General features: G+C 39.9%; 1 protein-coding gene and 1 long non-coding RNA gene across 3 annotated transcripts in view; one reads left to right on the forward strand and one right to left on the reverse strand.

Moving 5' to 3' along the window:
* The window catches only part of ITGA1 (integrin subunit alpha 1), a 130,650-nt gene that overhangs the window by 22,022 nt on the left and 85,153 nt on the right, over window positions 1-23,475 (reverse strand). For both annotated transcript variants that reach the window (XM_006139526.4, XM_075932480.1), the window contains exons 11-21: window positions 19,607-19,751; window positions 18,854-18,996; window positions 14,725-14,868; window positions 12,295-12,549; window positions 10,586-10,716; window positions 6,858-7,024; window positions 6,436-6,572; window positions 5,377-5,487; window positions 4,824-4,909; window positions 4,495-4,630; window positions 2,324-2,404 (exon numbers count right to left, since the gene is read on the reverse strand). In XM_006139526.4, coding sequence (XP_006139588.2) covers window positions 2,324-2,404; window positions 4,495-4,630; window positions 4,824-4,909; window positions 5,377-5,487; window positions 6,436-6,572; window positions 6,858-7,024; window positions 10,586-10,716; window positions 12,295-12,549; window positions 14,725-14,868; window positions 18,854-18,996; window positions 19,607-19,751 — 1,536 coding nt within the window. The remainder of the gene's footprint in view (window positions 1-2,323; window positions 2,405-4,494; window positions 4,631-4,823; window positions 4,910-5,376; window positions 5,488-6,435; window positions 6,573-6,857; window positions 7,025-10,585; window positions 10,717-12,294; window positions 12,550-14,724; window positions 14,869-18,853; window positions 18,997-19,606; window positions 19,752-23,475) is intronic.
* LOC142829955 (uncharacterized) lies at window positions 1,880-17,345 on the forward strand. Its single transcript, XR_012904923.1, has 3 exons — window positions 1,880-2,015; window positions 8,353-8,439; window positions 17,217-17,345. It is a non-coding gene; the product is annotated as an uncharacterized LOC142829955 (long non-coding RNA).

Consider the following 23,475-nt stretch of genomic DNA (forward strand, 5'->3'; position numbering starts at 1 on the left):
TCTATCTGTGAACTACTCTGTGTTGGAGAACCCCCTTAAATACTATCTCTAGCATTGATGCCTCACTTCCAGGGAACCAGGACAGAGCTAGTATGGACCTGCAGCCCATGTGGAGGCACAAAGGGTGGGATTCACAAAGATACGGGGGATTAAATCCCAGATATTGGTGCCTCAATCTCTAGTTCATGTTCTACCATAATCCACAAAACTCTTAGGCTATGTCTACACTGGCGGGTTGTTGCGCCAGAACTATGCAAATGAGGCTAAGCGTGGAATATCGCAGAGCCTCATTTGCATACCTAATGAGCTGCCATTTTTGCAGAAAAGACTCTTGTGCTAGAAGGAGCTGTCTACACTGCCCTTTCTTGTGCAAGAAAAATCCTCTTGTGCAATGCCGCTACGCTGATTATTTTCAGGAATAATGGCATTGCACAAGAGGGTTTTTCTTGCTCAAGAAGGGGCAGTGTAGACAACTCCTTCTAGCGCAAGAGTCTCTTCTGCAAAAATGGCGGCTCATTAGGTATGCAAATGAGGCTTGGCAATATTCTATGCTTAGCCTCATTTGCATACTTCTGGTGCAAGAGCCCGCCAGTGTAGACATAGCCTTACTGAATCCTGTAGGGAAGTAAAACCAGTGCCTATATTTCCAGAGTAAAATCTCCCTCTGGGCATGTGCATTGCTGTCTCATTAGAAGAATCCTGACAGTTATCTCTTGATTAAGCCACAGAATGATTTGCAAACTGGGGAAAGCTTGCTGTTTGTCTATCTAGCAAAGGGGACCCAATTCAGTCGGTGTGCTCTGAGGGGGTATGTCTACACTACCCTCCTAATTCGAAATAGGAGGGTAATGTAGTCATACCGCAATTGCAAATGAAGCCCGGGATTTGAATTTCCCGGGCTTCATTTGCATAAAGCCGGCTGGCGCCATTTTTAAATGCCGGCAGTTCGAACCCCGTGCCGCGCGGCTACACGCGGCACGGAGTAGCTAGTTCGGATTAGAAGCCTAATCCGAACTAGCTACTCCGTGCCGCGTGTAGCCGCGCGGCACGGGGTTCGAACTGCCGGCATTTAAAAATGGCGCCAGCCGGCTTTATGCAAATGAAGCCCGGGAAATTCAAATCCCGGGCTTCATTTGCAATTGCGGTATGACTACATTACCCTCCTATTTCGAATTAGGAGGATAGTGTAGACATACCCAGGTTGATTAGCAAGCTAGTCCTCATTCAAAATAGAGAATGGAGTAGTGGTGCTGATATTATAACTTTTACCTCAGTAGTTAGAGCACTCACCTGTGATACGGAGGGACCCATGTTCAAGTCCCCCTTCTGCCTGATGGGGATATTTCAATGTGGCCCTCCTTCAGACTCTCCCCCTGCAGTTGTTTAATTATGGATACATTCTGAAAGAACCACAGGGCCAGAAAGAGTGTGATTCTATAGCTACTGCATCCACCTGGGAAGTGGGGTACCCAAGGTCAAGTTCCCCTGTTCTTTAATTGAGTGCCATAACCACTGAGCAAGAAGTTATACAGCAGATTTCACCTCAACCTCCTGTTTTGTGTGGAGGGAATGCGTAACTCATTCTCACAGAAACCAACTTAGGTGGCTTAGCTACCTGATTCCAAGAGAGGGAGGTTTTGGTTTTGGCTGATTAACAGAGGCAAGTGCTTCCCTGTATCCCAGAATGAGACAACTACCTTTGTGAGAAGGGCAGGGCTTAGGATACCCCTCTTCTCCATCTTTCCCAGGGCTGGCAAAGCCACTTCCCCCAGCTTTTGTGAATCACATATTAAGGTCACACACCTCCCCACATTCATTATATAGAAGCCTAAGCACTTGCTCAGGTTTTGTGGCTCACAGCATTGTTCCTGAGGGTTTTTTTTTAAACTAAAAGTTTGATACTGTGATGTGGAATCCCTTTGTGGATCCAGACCAAGTTCTCCATGAAGAAGCCTCACAGGACAAGTAGAGTTTGGAGGGATGAATTCTAGGTTCCTTCCTTAAAAAATATAAAGGTAACTATGCTGGGGGGAACCATCATGGCATTTTGTAGACCCTATGTGGGTATTTCCATAGAGAGACAAGGACTAGACTGATATTAGAAAGGGAATCCTTTTGAGTATTATTTTAGGGACTCATGGTGCAGGAGGGGGAGGGAAGGTTGATATAAGTTATTTGACATTATTTAGATTTGAGGTTTATTTAAATCTAGAAGCACTAATTAGTTCATAAATATAAAACTGATCATGTATGAAAGCTCAAGATTGGCAACTGCTATACAGAGACTACTGCCCTCTCCAATATCCCATTACCAGTTTCCTACCTCATCTCCAGACTTTAGGAAAGGGTATCCCACTTTACAGGTAATATTGTGATTGGATTCACAACTATCTTTCTGTATATCCTAGACAGAAAGAGTCACATGATTACAAGAGTGATTTCACTTTCATGTACAACATTTTTAAACTTTTTAAACAGCCCAGAAGCACAGCAGGGTTTTTGTAGTAATAGTCACTTTTCATCATCATCTAAAATTCAAATTGTTAGTCTATGAAACAAGTATAGAAAGCCATAACACATACAATATTTTAATATTGTTATATAAAGTTATATCAGAATTACTATTATTGTTCATCAGTGAAATTTATAGGGAACTATGCAAATGCATAAGGCTTAAGTTTAAACTATACAAAAAAATTCTTTTCATATCCCAAAGCATCTTTATCAATATGGGGAGCAGTACAATGTCACCATTCCTGACCATCATTTGCACCTCCACTAAACCCAGCTTGGTCTAGTCCCTGCACATGATATTCCATCACCTAGTCTCTGGTCAACCTTTATGACTCTGGTTGTGTTTGCATTTTTTGGATTCCTGTCTGCTTGTTCAATGTCCCCAACCTCATAATATTTTTGATTGCAGCCAATCCCATAACCATTTCTGATTTCACAGACTACTCTCCTTCCAACTTCATTTTTCTTCTCCAATTTTTTTTACCTTCTATCTTCCAAGAACTCTTTTCTCTACTGTTGGTTTCATTTTATGCAGCTGCTTCCAAACTATAAAGTACAATGGTTAATAAAGGGTCTTGACAAATTTTCACTTCGGCAGCTCCAATGCATCTCCTTCTAACTTCATCCTTGATGGACTCATCTGCACTGATTGAGCTTCCTGGTACACATAAGATTTCTCTTGTTCTATGGTTTCACTGCTGCCACCTTTTAATACCTCTTCTATTGTCCATTTCACAAGATGCAACCACTTCATCTTCTTGGCAAGTATTGTAAGTTCAAGTTGACAACACCAATTTTCCAAGGTAGCAAAGAGTGTCATATTTAAAACAAAAGATTTCTGGCAATTGTACAATGCCATCTGTATGATCTAGAATTAAGTTCTTTAGTTTATGCAATGGCACACCCTCAATCTCATCTACCATTCGTAATATCTAATTTGGGAACGTGATGAAAAGTGATGGTGATTCCATGCTCTTTTCTTACACCCTTCTTGCTTGAATCAGCTGCTTATTTTTCCATGAGTGGTACAGAAGACTTCATACATAACTGTTTCCGTGTAGTTATCCTAGCTGGAACTCCATATAGATTTCACTACTTACTGATCCACTCTAAACCAAATTAAACATCTTTGTGAAGTTGTTGAAAATAGCAGATATCTTTAAGCCACATTTCCTCCATTAAATGTGGGATTATAAATATCTGATGAATGCAACTTCATCCTGAGCTGAAGCCACACTATTCCTTGCCTACTACTTTCTCTAAGACTTGCCTTAATCAACTCACAATTATTTTCAGCATGGTTTTTCCAGTAGTGATAATTAGCTTACACTTTTATAATTACTGAGATTGACAAGATCTCCTTTCTTCAGGATATGCACAGGTATTGCCTCTGACAAGTCACTTGGTATTTCTCCTTGCTCTTATACATCCTTATGTATTTTTCTTAATGCTTTGAAAGTACTTGCTCCACTGGTTACAGTAAATCAGATTATTTCTGCAGCTTTCTCATGATTAAACTGCTTTAAGACACAAGGTGCGTGAAGTGGTATTTTTTATTGGACTCACTTCCATTGATGAAAGTGATGATCTTTCAAACTTTACAAAACTTTTCCTCAGGGCAGAAGATAACCAGAGTGTCTAGGCTAAAGCTCAGGAACATGAGAAGTTCTGTCATATTTGAAAGGCCACCAATCGAAGCTGGTCCAATAAAAGATATTACTTCACTCACCTTGTGTTGCTAGTGTAAGTGAAGGCAGATTTAGGCCCTGACTATCTGCACTTCTCTGACACCATCTTCATTTGAAGAATAGTGTTTTCATCCATTTCCTTAAATGCCATAATGGTGCTTGATTTGCTTGGAAATTTTAGTACTATGATAATTGTCAAACTAATTATCCCTAGTTTAGCAGCTTAATACAGCAACTTCCTCGAGTCTCCCTCCTCCCAACCACAGATTGTGATAAATTGAAAAATCCATACCTCAATTCCAGCAAAAATAATATTTGGAGAGTATTGTACTAGGACTCTGGTATTGTAGGCACTATCTTTTTTATTCCTGACAGTCAGTAACACTTTCAACTTATCATTGCTTGACTTTATGATGAATGGAGAGGAACTGTAAAATAAAATAACCATTATGTTAATTATCTTTAGTCTCCAAAGTGATAAAAAATTAAGCAATGGAACTTTTTCCATGGTCACACTTTTTTTTTTTTTTGACTGAGAAAACACTGATTACCAATATTTATCAGAGCACGGAATCTCTATTTTATTAGTATGGCAGCTATGTTAAGTTTCGATGTAGTTACCTGTTTCCAGCTATATGTTCTGTTATAATCAGAACCAAATCTGTAATACACTTATTTTTGACCCCGCAGTCTTTTGTGAAAGGAATCTGCAACAATAATATTGACAGATGTATTCACATTTTGTTATAAATATAATCAAGATCTAAGCATTTCAAGTCATTATTGTGTTTTACATTATAAAATGCTGTATGACTCTTGGAGACTATTGTGGTATTAGTTAATGAAGCCTCCCAGTACCCTGTAAAATAGTTGGGTGTTATTACCCAGCTGCAGAAGAGGGATATCTATAAAAAGGATGAACAGAAAAGTTAAGTGATTTACCGAAGATCACAGACTGAGTCAGAATTGTTCACAATTTTAAACTAACAAGTCCAGAGTCACATTCCCCTGCTCTAATTTGTATACTAGATACAGATGCTTCCTTTCACAGGAGTATATTATCTGGGCAGGTAACTCAGCTTTAAAATGCAGTTTGAGCTTCACAACCTGATTCAAATCCTTCTGAAGCTCACCTTAAATACTCCATATATTAGCCATGAATTTACTGACTTACATATTTATACACCGAGTTTGGCTGGTTGCTATCAAGGACAGGACCATTCTCTGGGTCGGAAAAACTGAACTCCAACAAAACCTTTACAGAGTCCTGGAAATCAGGCTTGTCCTAGAAATGAAACAAATGGAACAATTATTATTATATTTTCCACTTGAAACGACCAGTGAGGGAAGTCTATAAAGTAAAATAAACATGGAAACTGTTCCAGGTGCAATATTTTTCAATCCCATTCTCACCAGAGCTGCAGTGCAGGAAAAATATTTGAAAAATGAACAACTTGCTGTAGTTAGCTAACGAAAAACCAGATTATTTCCAGCCAATATTTCCAAAATACATGTCACATAGAATGAGATACAGCCATCTAGTCCATTTTTCTACCAATGTATGATCATTCAAAAGCTTAGACATTTCTGTGGGAGGCTGACAGGAGAGTGCTTAATTTAGAGGGTCCTTATTAGACCTACTAAATTGACACCCAAGTGACAGATGTCCACAGCGTCAATCTCCAGTAAGGGGAGACAAAGCCATAGATATTTTAACAGGTGATGGTAGGAATTTACTTGAATGATTCTACAGAACAAATGGCCTTTCATACTGACTGCTGTTAACCTTTATATTTTTTTAATAGTAAAGAGGTGTTTCCAGATTTGGTCATTTCATACATAGTCTGTTCCAACCCTAATTATGGAGTTTTAGAGTTTCATTTGCAAAGAATTGCACCAATCTCACATCTTCCAGCTAACTCTTTTGCCCACATCTAAGTCATCCACCATCCTTTACATGGCTGATGATTCATTCCAATTGTATTAACTTGGCTTTTAAATATAGATAAATAGCAAACAAAATTTTTAAAAAACTGAGCTAGGAGAATTTGACTATGTAGTCAAAGAAATATTAATACTGTGAAATTGGATTAATGTGTATACCAGTGATTGACAATGACAGCAAATATAAGGAGCCTTTTAAATCTGTCTTAGCATTAATACAATAAAAATGCACTTAGAGATAATTTCAGTGTAATAATGAGAAAATAGTCACTTAATATGATTTACTTGCCAACATGTAGAAGTTATGTTTAATACATTTTGACCCTTTGACAGTGATATTTTTTTGCATCTTCCTTTCTTGGCTTTCCTTGAACAAACTTCGAGATATATGTCTTTGTGAATCAAGTGTAGCCCAATACTTTATATCTACAAAGATAGTGAAATTAAAAAAATTGTGGATACAATTAGCAGATATCGATGCCCTTTTTTCCTCCCAATTTATATTTGCTGATCTTATTTAAATAAACTATAAAATAATTTTTAATACCAATTTTTTAAAACATTATTTAAGAGTTGTATACTGTTTTTTGAGGGAGTAGGGGGGAGAAATGGAAAAAAACCCCAACCCAAAACAACCCCTCCAATCAAACCCAAATGCAAATAAAGGAGGTTTGCATATAAAGATTCAATAGCTTGGTGCAAACTACTTACTTGTTTCATATATTGTATCTTCCTTAGATTTTAGTCTGACTTCAAAACAAATTGTGACATTTATGCATACTGTTTCTTTTTTATCCATATTACAGTTTTTCTTTTGAATATTGATTGTATTGGGTGTGAAATTCATGGAAACATTTATCTCAGCTACATCACGAGACCTTAAGAGAACAGGAAAGAAAACCCTTAAAATTGTAATGTAAATCTTTTAGCATTTAAAAACAAACAAACTTGCAAAGTTGTGTATTATCGTACATTGCTAAACATACATATAGTGATAGAGGAAGATAGTGGCACACACTCTACATACCATAAAGGTTTACTGTATAATGGGAAGGGAGCATTTACTGGAATACTCTTCATACCTTCCCTAGAAATGCACAAAGAATAAGATTTTCATAAGCAGCTAAGTGATTTAGGTTTCTAAGTCCCATGTTCCAAAGATATTGTTGGATACTTAGGAACCTAATTCCCATTGCAAGTACAAGGGATTAGGTACCTTAGGTTATGTCTAGACTACATGGCTCCATCGACGGAGCCATGTAAATTAGTTTACCCGGCATAGGCAAAGTAGCGGGGATTTAAATAATCCCCACTTCATTAAAATAAACATAGCCGCCACGCTATGCCGACGACCAGCTGATCCAGAACAGCGTGGCAGTCTAGACGCGGATCTGTCCTCTGGGGAATCCTTTGCGGACCGATCCTGTAAACCTAATTTCACAAGGCATAAGGGATTTGTCGGCAAAGGCTTCCCCAGCCAACAGATCCGCATCTAGACTGCCGCGCTGTTCCGGATCAGCTGGTCATCGGCACAGCGTGGCGGCTATGTTTATGTTAATGAAGTGGGGATTATTTAAATCCCCGCTTCTTTGCCTATGCCAGGTAAACTAGTTTACATGGCTCCATCGATGGAGCCATGTAGTCTAGACATACCCTTAATGCCTAAGTTACCTTTGAAAATGGGCTTTAGTGTTTTTGAAAATGTTATCCAAAATGGTTGTCACTACTTACATTTCTGATGTTTGCCAAACATGTAAAACCAAAACGAGACAACAAATATATAGTGCCGACAAAAAAATAAGAGTAGATCTAACTGCAACATGCTGGATGGCAAAGTCTTGGGAGAAGGATTATTTGTTAGGATGATTTTTGTTCTCTTTCCTTTCCCCCAAAGAAGATACTGATTTGTCTATGTGAATTTCACTGACTTCAAGAATTAAATCCAGCCCAATATAAATTAGCACGACACTCATTGTCTTCAGGAGTTGTATCTGCTTTTATTAGAATTACTGAACATATATAATATTGTAGCACTTACATGCTTCAACCAGGTCAGGTTCCATCATACCAAGAACATATAATAAATGACAGTCCCTATACTGTCTTATAGTTTTGTCATGAATTTTGTGATACTTGTTGTTTTGCTTTTAGCTCAAACTCCTGGAGATCACTGATTGATAACAATCTTACTTTATTTTTAAAATAGCAGCTAAGTTTTAGGTCTTTCTGGCAGTCACAAGGAAGAGCTTGAAAATTTCATCCAAGGGCATCTTCGTGGTTAAAAAGTCAGAATGTAAGTAAGAAGACCCTTAATTTATTATTTTAAAATTTCTCATAATTGTTAGGAAAATCTGATTATTTTTGGAGCCTGATGCATGATTTTGAACTTTTGAGTTGTTAACACGGAGCCTGAGTCCCAATGAGTAAAGGCTCCAGCTCCTTCAAAGACTTATACACGTGCTTACATTTACCCAGTACAAGTTGTTCCTTTGAGAAAGTGGGGCCTAAAAGGCAATGCTGTTGGATGAGACAAAGTAGTAGGTGAGAAAGGGAAGAAGAAAAATAGGGAAACAAAATTCAGATGTGTTTAGAACGGATTACCTGTGTGAGCAGATTGTACTCAAAACTCATTGTCAATACTGAAGTTAGTCATAGGTGATATTTAAATAAGAACATGATTTTATATATTTTATTACAATTGCTACAGGAAGCGAGAGCTTTGTTGTTGTTTATTCTTTTGACCTTGGATGGAATACGTAATTAATTTTGCCACTACACATTAAGACATGGTTGGTTCAGTGATAATGTTTTGTTTTGTCTTCATGCTAAAAGAATAGGGTCTTTTAGTTTAAATAATATTTTTAAAATTATGTTTACTTTTATAATATGGCAAGTTTCATTTTTCACTATGTCTCCTCTCAGAAACACATTAATATATACAGATTTGTAGGTAATAGTAAAATATGAGCTGATGTATTTCACTTCTGTTTGTAATTTGATTAGTTTTCCTGAAATAGTCTGCCCTTAAACCTGCAGTGCATGAATGTTAATTAATTAATAAACCAAATAAAGTACCTATAAATTTACCCTAGTTGTAAGGTGGAATGTAAAAAAGTAAGCATAATCTAATAAGATGTCACAATAACCTAAAACAAATGTGATGGGAAAAGATGCAAAAAAGAGACAGAAAATGGCCTACTAAATATAACTCCAGGAATGTGTTGAGCTCTTCCTTGGTAAACAAAACTGTGGAAATGAAAATTAGCAAATCAAAATTGGTGTGCTAAAAATGAGGTCTTGTAGGTGCACAATACTGAGAGGATGGGCTAGTTTGCTCTCTCTTGCAGTCCTCAGAAAGAGGCTTTGTGAGGCAATGCTAATAACTGTGGTGCTAGTTGACTAGGAAGGAAGCAAGCTGCACTATTGTGGCTGCTACCCCATACTGCCTTTTGAGATGCAAACCTTCTTCATCCTAATCCTGAAAGATGTCCTGACTAGACCAGACTTGAGGAGAGGGAACCAGATTACATCACCACCTCTACTGGCTTTAGGTAAATCCCAAATACTACCTGGTATGTGAAATTTCTATGTTCTTTTTCCTTTCTCGCCCTGTTTCTTCTCTTTCCTACCCATCTCCTTTTTCCTTCTGTTTAACAAGAGTCTAGCTTAGTTGGCCAACACTATATATATTGTAACACTGCTCTAAGACTTTGATTCAAAATGGGCAGATAAATGCAATGCCTTAAGTTGTCCAGTGTTGCTAAGAGTTTGTCAGGTCTTGGAGTGACTGACAAGAGCATAAGCTGTGCTTGTGCTTCTCCAGCAGTGAGGTTACAAGTGAGAAAAGCTGGATTTTCTCATTGCTGTCCCTCCCCCCTATTCACTTGTGTTTGTGTAATCAATATGTTGTTTCTTCTAAGAAAAAGGAAAGGATAGACAACAGCAGCTCCAGTTCCAGCCTCTCTCTTTTTCCAAAGAGAGAAATTATTACTATCATAAAACCGTCAAACATGGTGTGGAGGGGGATGGGGTAAAGGATGGAATTCCTTCTAAATATGTTACAGCTAGAGGAAAGGGGAATAAGGAATGTTGAAGTGAAAGCCTTATTTAATGCTTTGCATTTCAAATGTCTTAACAGTGTTTCCTTTTTCTGTACCTTTAATATGTTAAAAGGATGCTTAATGGTTTCTTTGCAATGGCAAGTTCTAAGTAGGCTGAGGTCTATGAGTACCAAACCCTGAACCTCATTTAACTCTGTTTAGTGTTGGAAAGTTTCAGGTCATAGTCATGCCTATGTCTCTTTGGGACGTTTTATTCCATCTAAATTAGTACAACACTACTGGGAATAAGGAAAACAATCCTAATGAAAATTAATCTACCCAGAGAGCAGCCAATCATTAGGCTTTTTCCCTTTAAACAAATGCTTTTAATATACATACCAGAAGAGGGCAGCACCACCAAGGCCTCCAATAGTGACATCTGTTAGACCATCACCATTTAAATCCATTTCTCCATGTATAGACTGACCAAAAAATTTCACTTTTTCCCCATCTCCACCTGATGGAATACGCTGTGAAAAAGTATTAATAGCTATATGTTGTATACAACAACTTGTACATAAAAAAATTAAGTATGCATGAGTTGAATCTGAACAGGCTTTTTTTAACTTTATCATTGGATTTTCATTATAAACAAGGGGTGATTTGTGAGCCATAAGTTGTTCTTTTATCATTAAATCGTGGCCCCCATGTACTCTCCATTCTCCACCTACCAAACTGGGTGGAGGGGAGCTCAGGACCTATGAGGAGGTGAGTAGGGGCTTTTGCCCCAGCTTGGAGAAGGGTCTTGAGGCTTGAGCCCTGCAGGGCACACTTGCCAGGGCTCATAGCTTCAACAGGAGTGGGCTAAAGCCCCAGCAGACACCTCTTGCGGGACTGAAGTCCTGAGCTCTGGCAGGTGCACCCTTGCTCTCATAGTTGTGGAGATTGTTGTATTAGCTCAGAGGGTTGATAAATTTGTCTGCCCCCTTTACAGACCTTCTAAAAGAGTTATGATGGAGATGACCACAATATAAATGCTCATTTACACTACTGGATTTTTTAGGAATTGTTAAGTGTGTCCTTTATCTATCTACCAAGAGCATATTTAGAAAGCTTCTAATGAAAACACAAAACATGATCAAACATAAGAAAGTGTTTCATAATAATAGAGCATAATAGTAAAATTCAATTAAATCAGATGAATGTAACAATACTTCGCTTTCTCATAGGGAAACTGTTGAGGTTGCTCAGGTCACAATTGGACCCTACTTAAGCTGGTGGAAAAACTCCCATTGACTTCAGTGTGGCCTGTGAAACACTAACTGAAGCCAATAGGAATCTTGCCACTGATTTCAGTTACAGTTGGATTGAGACACAAGTACAGTAGTAAAGAAACTCTCTCTCATTCAAAGTAAAAGACTTCCACTCACATCAGTGGGAGTTGGATCGAACAGTAAAGGAGTAATGACTCCACTCTAATCAGAGGACATATCTGTTAAGACACTGTTCACATAACCACGGCTAAACTATATGTTTGACTACAACAGTCTTTTTCTGGGAGAGTAGCCTAGTGGTCACAACTGCAACTTCTGACTGCAAAGGGATTTTGGGGAGAGGCCCCCAGGCACTCCCATTCCACCAAGCTCCAACACAGGACTCTCTGTTCTATCAGCAGTCTGACAACCAATGCTGCTTACGGCTGTATTCTTTGGGCCTTTCACTCTTGTTTACCATCCACGCCCCAGGTCAGCTTAGTTCAAGGTTTTCTCCTGGTGGGGAAACCCAAATTGCAATAAGTAAGAGAGGTTACCAAGGTCCACAGGATACTTTTCTTTCTCATTGTTTCCAGCGTGGGTCCTCCCTTCCCTGAGTAAGGGCCCTTGTGGGCAGCTGTGTCAGAATCTTAGGCTTCCCTCTGCACTGGTGGTTTGCAGATCTACCTCTAGCTCACTTCCATCTGTGCTCATTCCCTGCCTTTTAATTCCTCCACCAGATGGAGCATTTGCTGCAGGTGTGGCACTGGCAGGGTAAGGCTGACTGAGTTCACAATAGTTCTTAATCCCTTATTGTCTAGTGTGGGGTTTGTACACCCTATGACAGACTCCTACCTGTGCATATTCTTTCCTTATACTACTGCCATTGCCATGATATATGTACACAGCTCCTCGATGGTCATCCTCTAACGGAGCTCCTATTACAATATCATTAAACCCATCCAAGTTAAGATCCTTTACTGGAGCAATTGCAGTCCCAAAGCGTGCACCACAAGGTTCGTTCTTGTGATCTTTGCAAGAGCTGTGTTTCAACAATGAACAGCAAGTTTGCTTCATCGGTTCAAGGCTCATCTGATATTCAAATGTTGTCTGTGAAAAAGGATAAATGTAATGTTTAGGGACTGCAGCAAAACAGTGTTTTGAAAGCATGCATGTTTAAGACAAACATACATTAAACCAAGTTAAATCACTTAACAAAAATCATGCAGTGTTAAAATATTACTCTGTATATGGTGAAAAGCTTTGGTGCTGACTCTAAGCAGGAAAGGAGAGGTGTGCTGCATGTTTCTCAGTCTTTGATAGCTTCCTGAAGTAATGGGCCATAGAAGGGCACAGCATCCTAATAATGTCTGTATGGTACTTTAATTAAACAATTTAACTCCTTAAGGTGCTGTAAGGATTCTATACAAAAGAAGTTCCCTAAACCAGAAAGATACAACCAGGTTTATTCTGAATCACAAATGGCAGTTGTCCTGAATATTGTAATTCCACTTAGTAAGTCTGGTTGTTTACTAGCCCTGAAATAGTCACCAAATGGGCAAGATCAGATTCTTTCAGTCATTGGGATCCATTGACTCTATGCCAGGTTATAGATGCTCTAAAGCTCACCTATCAGGGTATAAGGGCCAGAGCTTGCCAAACCATCCCTCAGTTCCTTTGTCCTAGGAATGCCAAAGAGATAAGCACAGAACCTATTAACTGAGTATGAAAAACTGGTGTTATTGTTAAGCCAATAGGTAAAATAAAATTTAACTAAGTACCTCATAACTAAGAAATCACTAACAGTAACTGCAACAGTCACAGAGATGCAGGCAGATACTGCAAGGATACTATGTTGCTGCCCTGAGCAGTAAGAAAAAAATGGAGGGATATTTGGGCTCAAAGAACTCTTTATGGTGGGAGTGGGGATGAAGGAGTATGAAGATATCTAGGGCATAGGCCCAGAAGACTCTGGTGTTAAATGAATCTGATCTTATGTGAATGAGGCACATGCGCCTCAAAAATGGAATCCACAGGGACAATTATTTGAAGAAAAGTCAGTAATATCATTGTAAAGATAGCTAGATTCTCATTCGCTTCATTCTCTGTCTGGGACCCATCACTATAATATCTCCACACCTCATAGTCTTTAATTTTTTTGTCTTTACAGGATCCCTATGCAATATGGGAGCATTATTATACTTATTTTATAGATGCACTTTGAGCTTTCTATATGGGGACACTCTGGAAAGTTAATTTAAATTAACTAAAGATAAGAATTTGAAGTGGATTAGTTAAACCAGATTGAATACCTATATAAACTCTCTGGCCTGGTCTATACTAGACCAGGAAGGTCAGCTTAAGGTATGCAACTCCAGCTACTCATTTTGCAAAATGAGTAGCTGGAGTTGGCTTCCTTTAAGCCAAGATGTGGGGGCATCCCCACAGTGGGAGGCGAATGGGAGCAAATGATCCTGTCAGCTTCTTACACTCCTTGCAGAAAGAGGAGTACCAGATGCTGATGGGTGCTGCCCTTAGCATTTGATTTTATGGGTCTATAGACCCACTAAATTGAATGCTAGAAGATCAACCTCCAGAGTGCCAATCTTCTCATAAATATAGACATGTTCTCTGATTCAGAACTAAAGTGGCTTTAATTTGTTTTAACTTAAGGTAAAGGTCATTTAACTTCTGATTCAGAGTGTCAACAAAGTGGTCTAATGTGGTTAACTAAGAATCCACTTCAACAATTAATGTATATGAATTTCCCTTAATGTACCCATGTGAATTATCCCAGAGTTGAGCAGGAAGTTGGTGGCAGAGCAAAGAACTGAAGCCATTCTCCCCCTAACTATGGCTAGTACTCTAAACATCCTTCCCCTTCAAGCAGGATGACCTAACAAGTTCCATCCACACTGCAGTTGAAATCAACTCAGGAAATCCAAGTGCAGCAAGGTTTTTCTAATTTGTTGTCAATGCAATTGAAAGTTGTTGTGTGAATGAGAGCTGAACTCTGTTTTTGCCCAGCTCTATTGAAGATGCCTTGTTTAGCCATATAAAATACTACATTAAATTCCCTGGAACTACTCTGAATTGTGTGCTGGTAATTTAACTAGATTTGCCATTAAATTATTTCCCTTTCTCTAACTTTTTTTTGGTTACTTTTCTTGCCTTGTTTGAGCATCTCCAAGTCAAAGTTTTAATATAATTATTTTTCAAATAAGGGATAAAAAGAAACAAATGAGCATCTCTCCTTCCCCCAGTCAATAACTGTATTGCTATTACCTTGTTCAAAGAATAGACATACACTTTTCCTTGTTCCTCTTTCTCAGTTCCCATGTACATAGGAGCTCCAACTAGCAGAATGTCTGTAAATGAGTCTTTATTGATGTCAACTGTAGTAATAACACTACCAAAATATGACCCAATCTGCAATAGAAACACATGATATACTTGTTACTGGAGACTGGTAATGCTACCTAATATTACCAACACACAACATATCCCGTTATAAAACACTGTCTTCAATTGGATTTATCTTTGTGAGACATTAAGGGTGTGTCTAGACTACAAGGTTTTTTTCCAAAAAAGTAGCCTTTTTTTCGAAAAAACTTCCCTTGTGTCTAGACTGCTGCCGTGTTCTTTCGAAAGTAAATCGAAAGAACGTGACAGTTTTTTTGACGGCGGAAAACCTCGTTTTATGAGGAATAACACCTTTTTTTTGGAAGTGCTCTTTTGAAAAAAGGCACTATGTAATGCAAACTGTGCTTTTTCAAAAGAGAGAATCCAGACTGCCTTGGTGCTCTCTTTCGAAAAAGCAACTTGCTTTTTCGAAAGGACTGGTTGTAGTCTAGATGCTCTTTTTCGAAAGAGGCTTGCAGTCTAGATGTAGCCTAAGTGTTTGGATTGAAATTTACATGTGAGGTTTTTGCCGTAAATTGCACTTACTGGAAAATTTCAGCCACAATATTTCAGCAATTTCTGAGAATGAGACTAGAGAAAAAAATTCCCTTTAGAAAAAATCTGGAGACATTTTTCTTCAACTGTCCTCTTGCTTTGAGGCAGGAAATCAAAATTTGGCAGGGTGGTGGCCTTTCTGTTAGGGATATATCTTTGCCCTCTTGTGAAAATATGCCCAAATTTGGACAAGTTATAAGCCTTTGAAAAAGATCAACTTTTAGTTTTAGTAGAGAGTTAGAGCATAGTGTGACCACTCTGTATACACCATCCACACAAAGAAAACGGTCATGCTGAAGCCTAGGGAGATGGGTGCAAAGGCAGACTTTCCCTGTAAATAATGCTTCTGCTGTTGTGGGTTGGGGTGCTCTGAAAGTGACAGTGGAGTCAGGCTCTCCTGTGCTTTCAGTAATGACCCTCTGCTGACAGCCAGACAGTATGGAAGCTGCCTGACATAAATCCAGAAGGAAGGAAAGGAACAAATTAGGATAAGGAAGCTCATGAGGCTGAAGAGAAAACTGTGGCTGGGACCTGGAGGGAGATACTGGGCCTGGGAGCGCGTTTGGGGGAGACAGGGAAGACAGTGAGGGAAAACTCACTTGGACAAGAAGACAGTGAGGGAAAACTCTGTATGTGTATGAGGAGGGTGGGGGAACTGGGAAGCAGTTGGGACAGGTTGCCAAAATCAGATGTGGAGCTGGGAGGAAAGGAGAAGTGTGGTGCTGGCTTGACAAAAAGACTGGGAATAGCATGAGAAGCCTGAGGCATGGAACATGGGAAGTCAAGGAGAATGGGACTGGATGAGAAGCTAGGGAAGAGGGAAGAGAAAGGGCTGGGTTAGGACAGGTAGGAGGAAATAAGATAGAAAGGGTCAACCCTGGGTAAGAAACCAGGCAGAAGGTTTTGTGACTACTAGAGTATACCCCCCTCCAAGGGTTCATCTACACTGCACCACTATTGAGATAACTAGCGTTATTTTGAAATAACATTGTGAGTGTCTACACAGCCATTCTGTTATTTCGAAATAATGGACAGCTTATTCTGAAAATGTAAACCTCATTCTATGAGGAACAACACTTATTCAAAATAGCTATTTTGAAATAAGATGTGTGTAGACCCTTCACTGTTTCCGGTTTGAAATTGCCCCTCACCGGGGCCATTCTAAGCTATTCCTCCCCAGTGCCTCCTGGGGCTCTGAATCAAGATAGCATGTCTACATTAGGCCTGTATTGTAGACATGCTATTTCTAAATAAGCTATTTTGGAAGAACTATTCTGGAATAGCTTATTTTGAAATAAGCGTGCAGTGTACACATACCCCAAGTCTCAGCATTGCTCTGTTGTTGGTAAATATCTATAATACCCGTTGGCAGTGTATGTTCTCATCCCTCTCTGGGTCTGTTCCACATAGAGGATGACAATCTCCTATTGCTATCCTGTAGTCCACTCATTCAAGAGTCTGAGATCTGTGAAGTTGATCTAAAGGTTCCAACTCAGGTGGTGAACCATGTGTATATGAATGATGGAATTTCTGTTTCAGTTTGATTTTTAAAAAGCTAGGAAATTACAAAAAATATTGATGAAAAGCTATTAATAAGGTTTGCAATGACAAGCGCTCAAAAGGTAGGAAATATCAAAAATAAGATTGCATGTAAACATTAATTTTGCTCCCTTATACATTTGTATTATAATATAGTCTTTAATTACATGATCACATACTATTTTTTTCTGTAGGACTTCTATTTCATTCCATGGACAGGAGGGACTTGCTCTGAGGAAGGATCAGAATTGTGTAGTAATCCCCTCTCTTATTTGTTGCAGAAATTGGGAGATATGTAGTGACTTAGGCTGGAGATTACAAGAAGAGAAAGGAGTGTCTCCTGGTTGAGGCAGCTAAAGAAGTACTGGTGAAGAGGATTCTATCCCCACCTCAGTCACTAATGGTGTGACCCTCATTTTCTGCTTGCCTGACCTGAGATGCTGGAGTCTTATTTGTAGAAGTGCTGAGCCCTCACAAATACCACTGATGTTAATGGGAGCTGTGTAATGAATATATAAAATCTACTATATAGTTAAGACATTTTGTCTGTCTGTGAATGAGTGTGTCTGTCTGCTCAAGAAGTCCTCCTAAACAGTAAGGGTATGTCTAGACTACATGTCTCTGTCATCAGAGGCATGTAAATTAGACTACTTGACATAGTCAATGAAGCTGAGATTTAAATATCTCTGGCTTCATTAAAATAAAAATGGCCACCACGCTGTGCCAGCTCAGCTGATCGTTGGCACAGTGCGTGAGTCAAGACACGGATCAGTCGACAAGGGAAGCCTTTCTTGATCGCTCCCGTATGCCTCGTGATACGAGGTTTACAGGAGTGGTTGACAAAGGCTTCCCTTGTCGACCGATCCGCGTCTTGACTCACGTGCTGTGCCGACGATCACTGCGCTGTGCCGGCTCAGCTGGGCATTTTAATTTTAATGAAGCCGGGGATATTTAAATCCTGGCTTCATTGACTATGTCAGGTAGTCTAATTTACATGCCTCTGGAGCTAGACCCAACATATTTGGTATGCAGCTGTCCCTCCCTTTCCCATATGAAAAAATGGAGCTAATATGCTCCCACCACTCTCATGATGAAGATAAATTAATGTTTATATAGCACTCAGACGTCACTGTAAGGAGCAATATAGATAATCCCAAGGAAAAAAAATCATAATTCTGTCTTCCAAGCAGGGTAGGGGTAGTGTACAACAAATAACATATGGGGCCACATATTGAACAAAAAAAAAACAAATTATTGAATAGCTGTTAATAAAATGAGCAACATCCATCCTGTGCACCAAATGAGGCAGTGTTTCTGTGGAAAAAAATATGCAATCGTGTAATGAAAGACTGTATCACAATGCATATGCATACAGGCCCTGAATGCATAAGGTTGCACAGATCACCTTAATTTGGATATCTTCTAAATGTTGAGTATCTAACTTTGCAAGTTTAATGTTCTTTTAATATGTGTGTGTGTTTGTGTATATCTGTGTGTGTGCATGTACATCTAAAGAAGATTGCATGACATACCTGAAATTGTGTATCAAAGTCACAACTGGAGACACTATGGACTAGTAGAGAGATCAAGTGTAGTAGAACTTGGCTCTCTAAAACTTCTGCTCTGCCCTGACATACCCACTGCTTCCCACAGACAGAAGCTGGTATAGTAAGTGGTGATACTACCTTCACTAGTTATATGCTGGCTGAGATTCTCTATACACAGGAACTTCTGCATAGGGAATATTTGGCTGGGTTAAGTCCATTTTGCATTCCTTAGCAGATAAGACAAACCTTAGAGCACGTTAATATCTTACATTTTATGAATTTCCCTAAAATGCTTTTCTGATCCATCATGTTGCAATCAGTTTTTTTTTTACTATAGTCCACCAATATTTAATTGCAAAATATATGCTTACTTGTTCTCCTTTTAACTGCTGTAGTATTTTTACATCTTCTCCTACCATTTTGTAAATGATAACTTGTCCCGTGTGATTATAACGAGGTTGCCCAGCAATGTACAACACATCTTCCGGGGTCGATGCTGAATTTACCGCGTATCCTAGGAGAAGTGAAATAATTCCAGATGTAACATTGACAGACTACATCAGCACTAATTGCTATGATTCCCAATTTTAAGATCAATACTACAAAAGCACATAGAAGTGTAAACTTGTTTCCATGAGGCTGTGCTAGTAGATGTGTATAAAGATGTATCTACATGGCAGCTCAGAGTGAGCCTTTTTGCCTAGGTAATTGGACTCTTGCTCCCTTGGCTCAGTTCCACTAGGTCTGAACTCACGGGGTTAGCGTAAACCTTCTCTGGTGCTGCAATGTCCACACTGCTATTTTTAGCATGTTATCATGAGACAAACCAGCAGGAGTCAATCTAAATGGGCTGGGAAACTTCCTCTCAACTCAGTCTAGACTGACTCAAAGGCTTATGTGTTTCCCAGTCTATACTGACTGCCGATTTTTGGCCATATTGTGTCATCTCATCCACTGGTCATACTCAGGTTCTAACAAAGTAAAATATGATAGTTTAGATGTCCAAACTTCCCCACCACTTGGAAGCCAGGTCTATATTTTCTAGAGAATATTTTCCGGAAGAATTTTAGAGAGAGCACACATGAATCATAAGTCAGAGGTATGAGCAGGATCATTTCTCTTACCTAGATAAGCTGCAAGAGGTTCATTGTTTTCTGAAGATTTTTCACTAAATGTATCATTTCTTGGCATAACAACCATGCTGTTTTTTTGCATGATTACTGTCCCATTCCAGTCATATGCTCCAACTGCTCCAAGCATAATCCAGTCCTTGCAGACAGAAAAAAAATTGCTCTTTACGGGAACTATAACCATCATCTCTGGATTTTCTTTGATGTTTCACATTTACTCACAGAATTTAACCTTGCACTTCATGTTCCTTACAATCATAAAGTCAAGTCACTTTTCATCACATTTTTATTAACAACTTTTGGCCAAAGGAGTAAAGGCAAAATAGAGAATGCCTTTTTCCACTGGTAGATGTAAAGCTAGGTAGCATAAGCAAAATACCAAAAGTAGCTAGATCAAGGCCAATTGGGAAATGTATTGATCTAAGAGGCTACCCAGGAATGGCATTAAAACAGTGTGTCTATTGATCTCCAGGTAGATTTTAACCCCCTAGGGGTGAGTATACCAATCTTTTGTGCTTTCAGGAGTCAATCTGGCCTTCCAGAAAGAGTAAAGGTAGATCATTTCCAGTTTGCCAAATACCAACCATCTTAAATCCAGTCCTGCAATGTGGTTCGGATCAAGACAGTTTAATCCTTTGGCTGCTGCAACCAAAACTATCTTAAGCCTTCCTTTGTCTGTCAGTAACGATAATTCAAAAGCTTCAGAGGGATAGCCGAGTTAGTCTGTAACTTAAAAAACTTAAAAAACAACAAATAGTCTTGCAGTATCCTAAAGACTAACAAAATGTGTAGATGGTATCATGAGCTTTCTTGGGCACAGCCCATTTCTTCAGATGAATGGAGTTATTAAAGGTCCAGTTTTGAAATAAATAGGAGGTAGTGGGGGGAAAGGAAAAAAAGGGAAAGAAATAGTCAATTAGGCTGTGTCTAGACTACATGGTTCCATCGACGGAGCCATGTAGATTACGGTTGTAGGCAAAGGGAAATGAAGCAGCGATTTAAATAATGGCTGCTTCATTTAAATTTAAATGGCTGCCGCGCTGAGCCAACAAACAAATCTACATGGCTCCGTTGATGGAGCCATGTAGTCTAGACATATCCTTCGAGTCTCCATGCTACATGCTTCTTGCTGGAGGGAGCACTTTTATGAGCTCCTGAACTGCCCCTCCACCGTAGTCCCAGAATCCCTTGACCGAATCTCTTAACAACTGCCTAGGGACGATCTTGCAATACTTCCTACCCTGAATGAAGTCCAAGCTGCCATCAAAGTGATGAAGAGCAACAAGGCAACTGGACTAGATGGAATCCTCATCGAAGTCTTCAAAGAAAGCAAGCCACAAACAACTCCATTTCCTGATTCTCAAATTCTGGAATAGGGAGCAGATACCGTGAGAGTTCAGAGACACACTGATCATCAGTCTCTTCAAGAAGGGAGACAAATCAGAAACTACTGTGCTATCTTACTCCTGGCAATGGTAGGGAAAATCTTAGCTCGAATCCTTGCCAATCAATGCCTGCCACTCTCAGAAGAAATTCTTCCAGAGTCCCAATGTGGCTTCCGACTATTCCAAGGAACTGTGAACATGATCTCCACCTATTGGCAATTGCAAGAAATATGTCACAAACAAAATCAAGCCTTATACATAAGATTCATCGACCTGACCAAGGTGTTCAATTCAATCAATCATAGCATGCTGTCGGCCATTCTCACAAAAATCGGTTGCCCCAAAAAACTCATAAACTCATAGACTTTAAGGTCAGAAGGGACCATTATGACCATTATGATCATCTAGTCTGACCCCCTGCACAACGCAGGCCACAGAATCTCACCCACCCACTGGAATAATCCTCTCACCTATATCGCAGATATTGAAGTCCTCAAATGATGGTTTGAAGACCCCAAGATGCAGAGAATCCTCCAGCAAGTGATCCGTGCCCCATGTTACAGAGGAAGGCGAAAAACCTCCAGGGCCTCAGCCAATCTACCCTGGAGGAATATTCCTTCCCGACCCCCAATATGGCGATCAGCTGAACCCTGAGCATGTGTGCAAGACTCACCAGCCAGACACCCAGGAAAAAATTCTCTATAGTAACTCCTATCATCCCACCATTGGCCTATTTACCACCAATAGTGAAAGGTCAATTAGTTGCCAAGATCATGACATCTCCCAACCATCTCCCCCATATTCCTAGTTTAAAGCTCTCTTAATCAGTTGTGCCAGCCTCCATCCTAGAAGTCTATTTCCCTCCCTATTTAGATGAAGTCCATCCCGAGAGAACAGTCCTCTGTCTGTGAATGCCTCCCAGTGGCCATTCATCCCAAAGCCCTCCTTATAGGACCACTGCCTGAGCCATCTATTGAGCATCATAATCCTATGACACCTTAGTTGCCCTTTTCTAGGAACAGGCAGAATCCCACTGAAGATCACCTAAGCCTCGATTTCCTTAAGTGTCTTCCCCAGCCTGGCATAGTCTCTCTTGATTCGTTCCAGTGAGAATCTAGCTGTATCATTTGTTCCTACATGCAGGATGATCAATGGATTCTTTCCCGCTCTCGTTAGGATCCTCTTCAACTTCAGTTCCACATCCCGTATCTTAGCACCTGGCAGACAGCACACTATTCTGTTCTCTGGATCAGCTCTGGTTACAGGCCTGTCTATTCTTCTCAATAAGGAGTCCCCAATCACGTAGACCTGCCTTTTCCTGGTGACAGTGTGATTCTCTGGTCTATCTCTTGTTTCTTCCAGCTGCAAGTCCTTTCCATTTCTGTTTTCCCTTGTAATCCTCTTCAACCCATCTTGTATCCTCCTGGTGCTTGTTATTGGTGTTGTCTCCATCGACTCTTCCCCTTTATCTATCGGACTAACCACTCTTCTCTTCTTCCTTGCCCTTCCACCTTCAGTGGCCACCTGTTGTACCCCTTTTTCATTCTCCAACTCCGCATACCTGTTCTTGAGCTCTATTTCTCTTTCACTGGCCCATCTTTTCCTCTGCCTGGTTCTCATAGTCACATGCTTCCACTGTTCACTTAGCCCAGCAGTCCCCCCTCAGAGGCCTTTGATCCTGCTTCCATCTGCATGTCTAAGCTTTCCCCTTCAGCCACCTCATACCTTTGCTCCATCATCTGCTTGAACCCCCTTCTAAACTTGCTAAAGTTTCCACCTGCATCTTCAATCCTCGGATCTTTTCTTCCATCAGCTCTATCAGGAGGCACTTCATGCAAACAAAACTCCTTTCAGGTACCCCCTCCAGAATCATGTACATACCACAGCTACCACATCCAATCATCCTCCTTGTGTCCTCTACTACTTGGGCCATGGCCACTGTGTTTATCTGCCTTCTCATCTAAATCCTGTTAGTCTGGCAAACACAAAAAAACAAACTCCCCCCCGCAATGGCAAAAACAAACACCAAACGAGTCCCACAATCCAAATTCCCCTTACAAACTCCCACTCAAACTCCCCTGTTTACAGCTCTGTTTGCTGGCTCCTGTGCTTCATCCTGAGGATGCTTCATAACAATATAACTGCCACAGTGCTGAGTAACAATGGATCCTGAAGCAACCCCTTTGAGGTTAAAACAGGAGTCAAACAATGCTGTATCATTGCCCCAGTGCTGTTCGGCATCTTCATTGCCATGATCCTCCATCTCATTGACGGCAAACTTCCAGATGGCATGATGATTGTCTACAGAATGAATAAGAAGCTTTTCCATCTTGGGAGACTGAAGGCCAAAAGCAAGACCTCCATGACTTCGATCATGGAGCTCCTGTACGTGGACGACAATATGGACACTGTTCTTTCCCCCGTAGCTCTTCAGACCATTTTAAGCATCTTCACTGACGTGTATGAGAATCTCTGACT

This window comes from Pelodiscus sinensis, chromosome 6, assembly GCF_049634645.1.
Source record: "Pelodiscus sinensis isolate JC-2024 chromosome 6, ASM4963464v1, whole genome shotgun sequence".
Classification (NCBI taxonomy): domain Eukaryota; kingdom Metazoa; phylum Chordata; order Testudines; family Trionychidae; genus Pelodiscus; species Pelodiscus sinensis.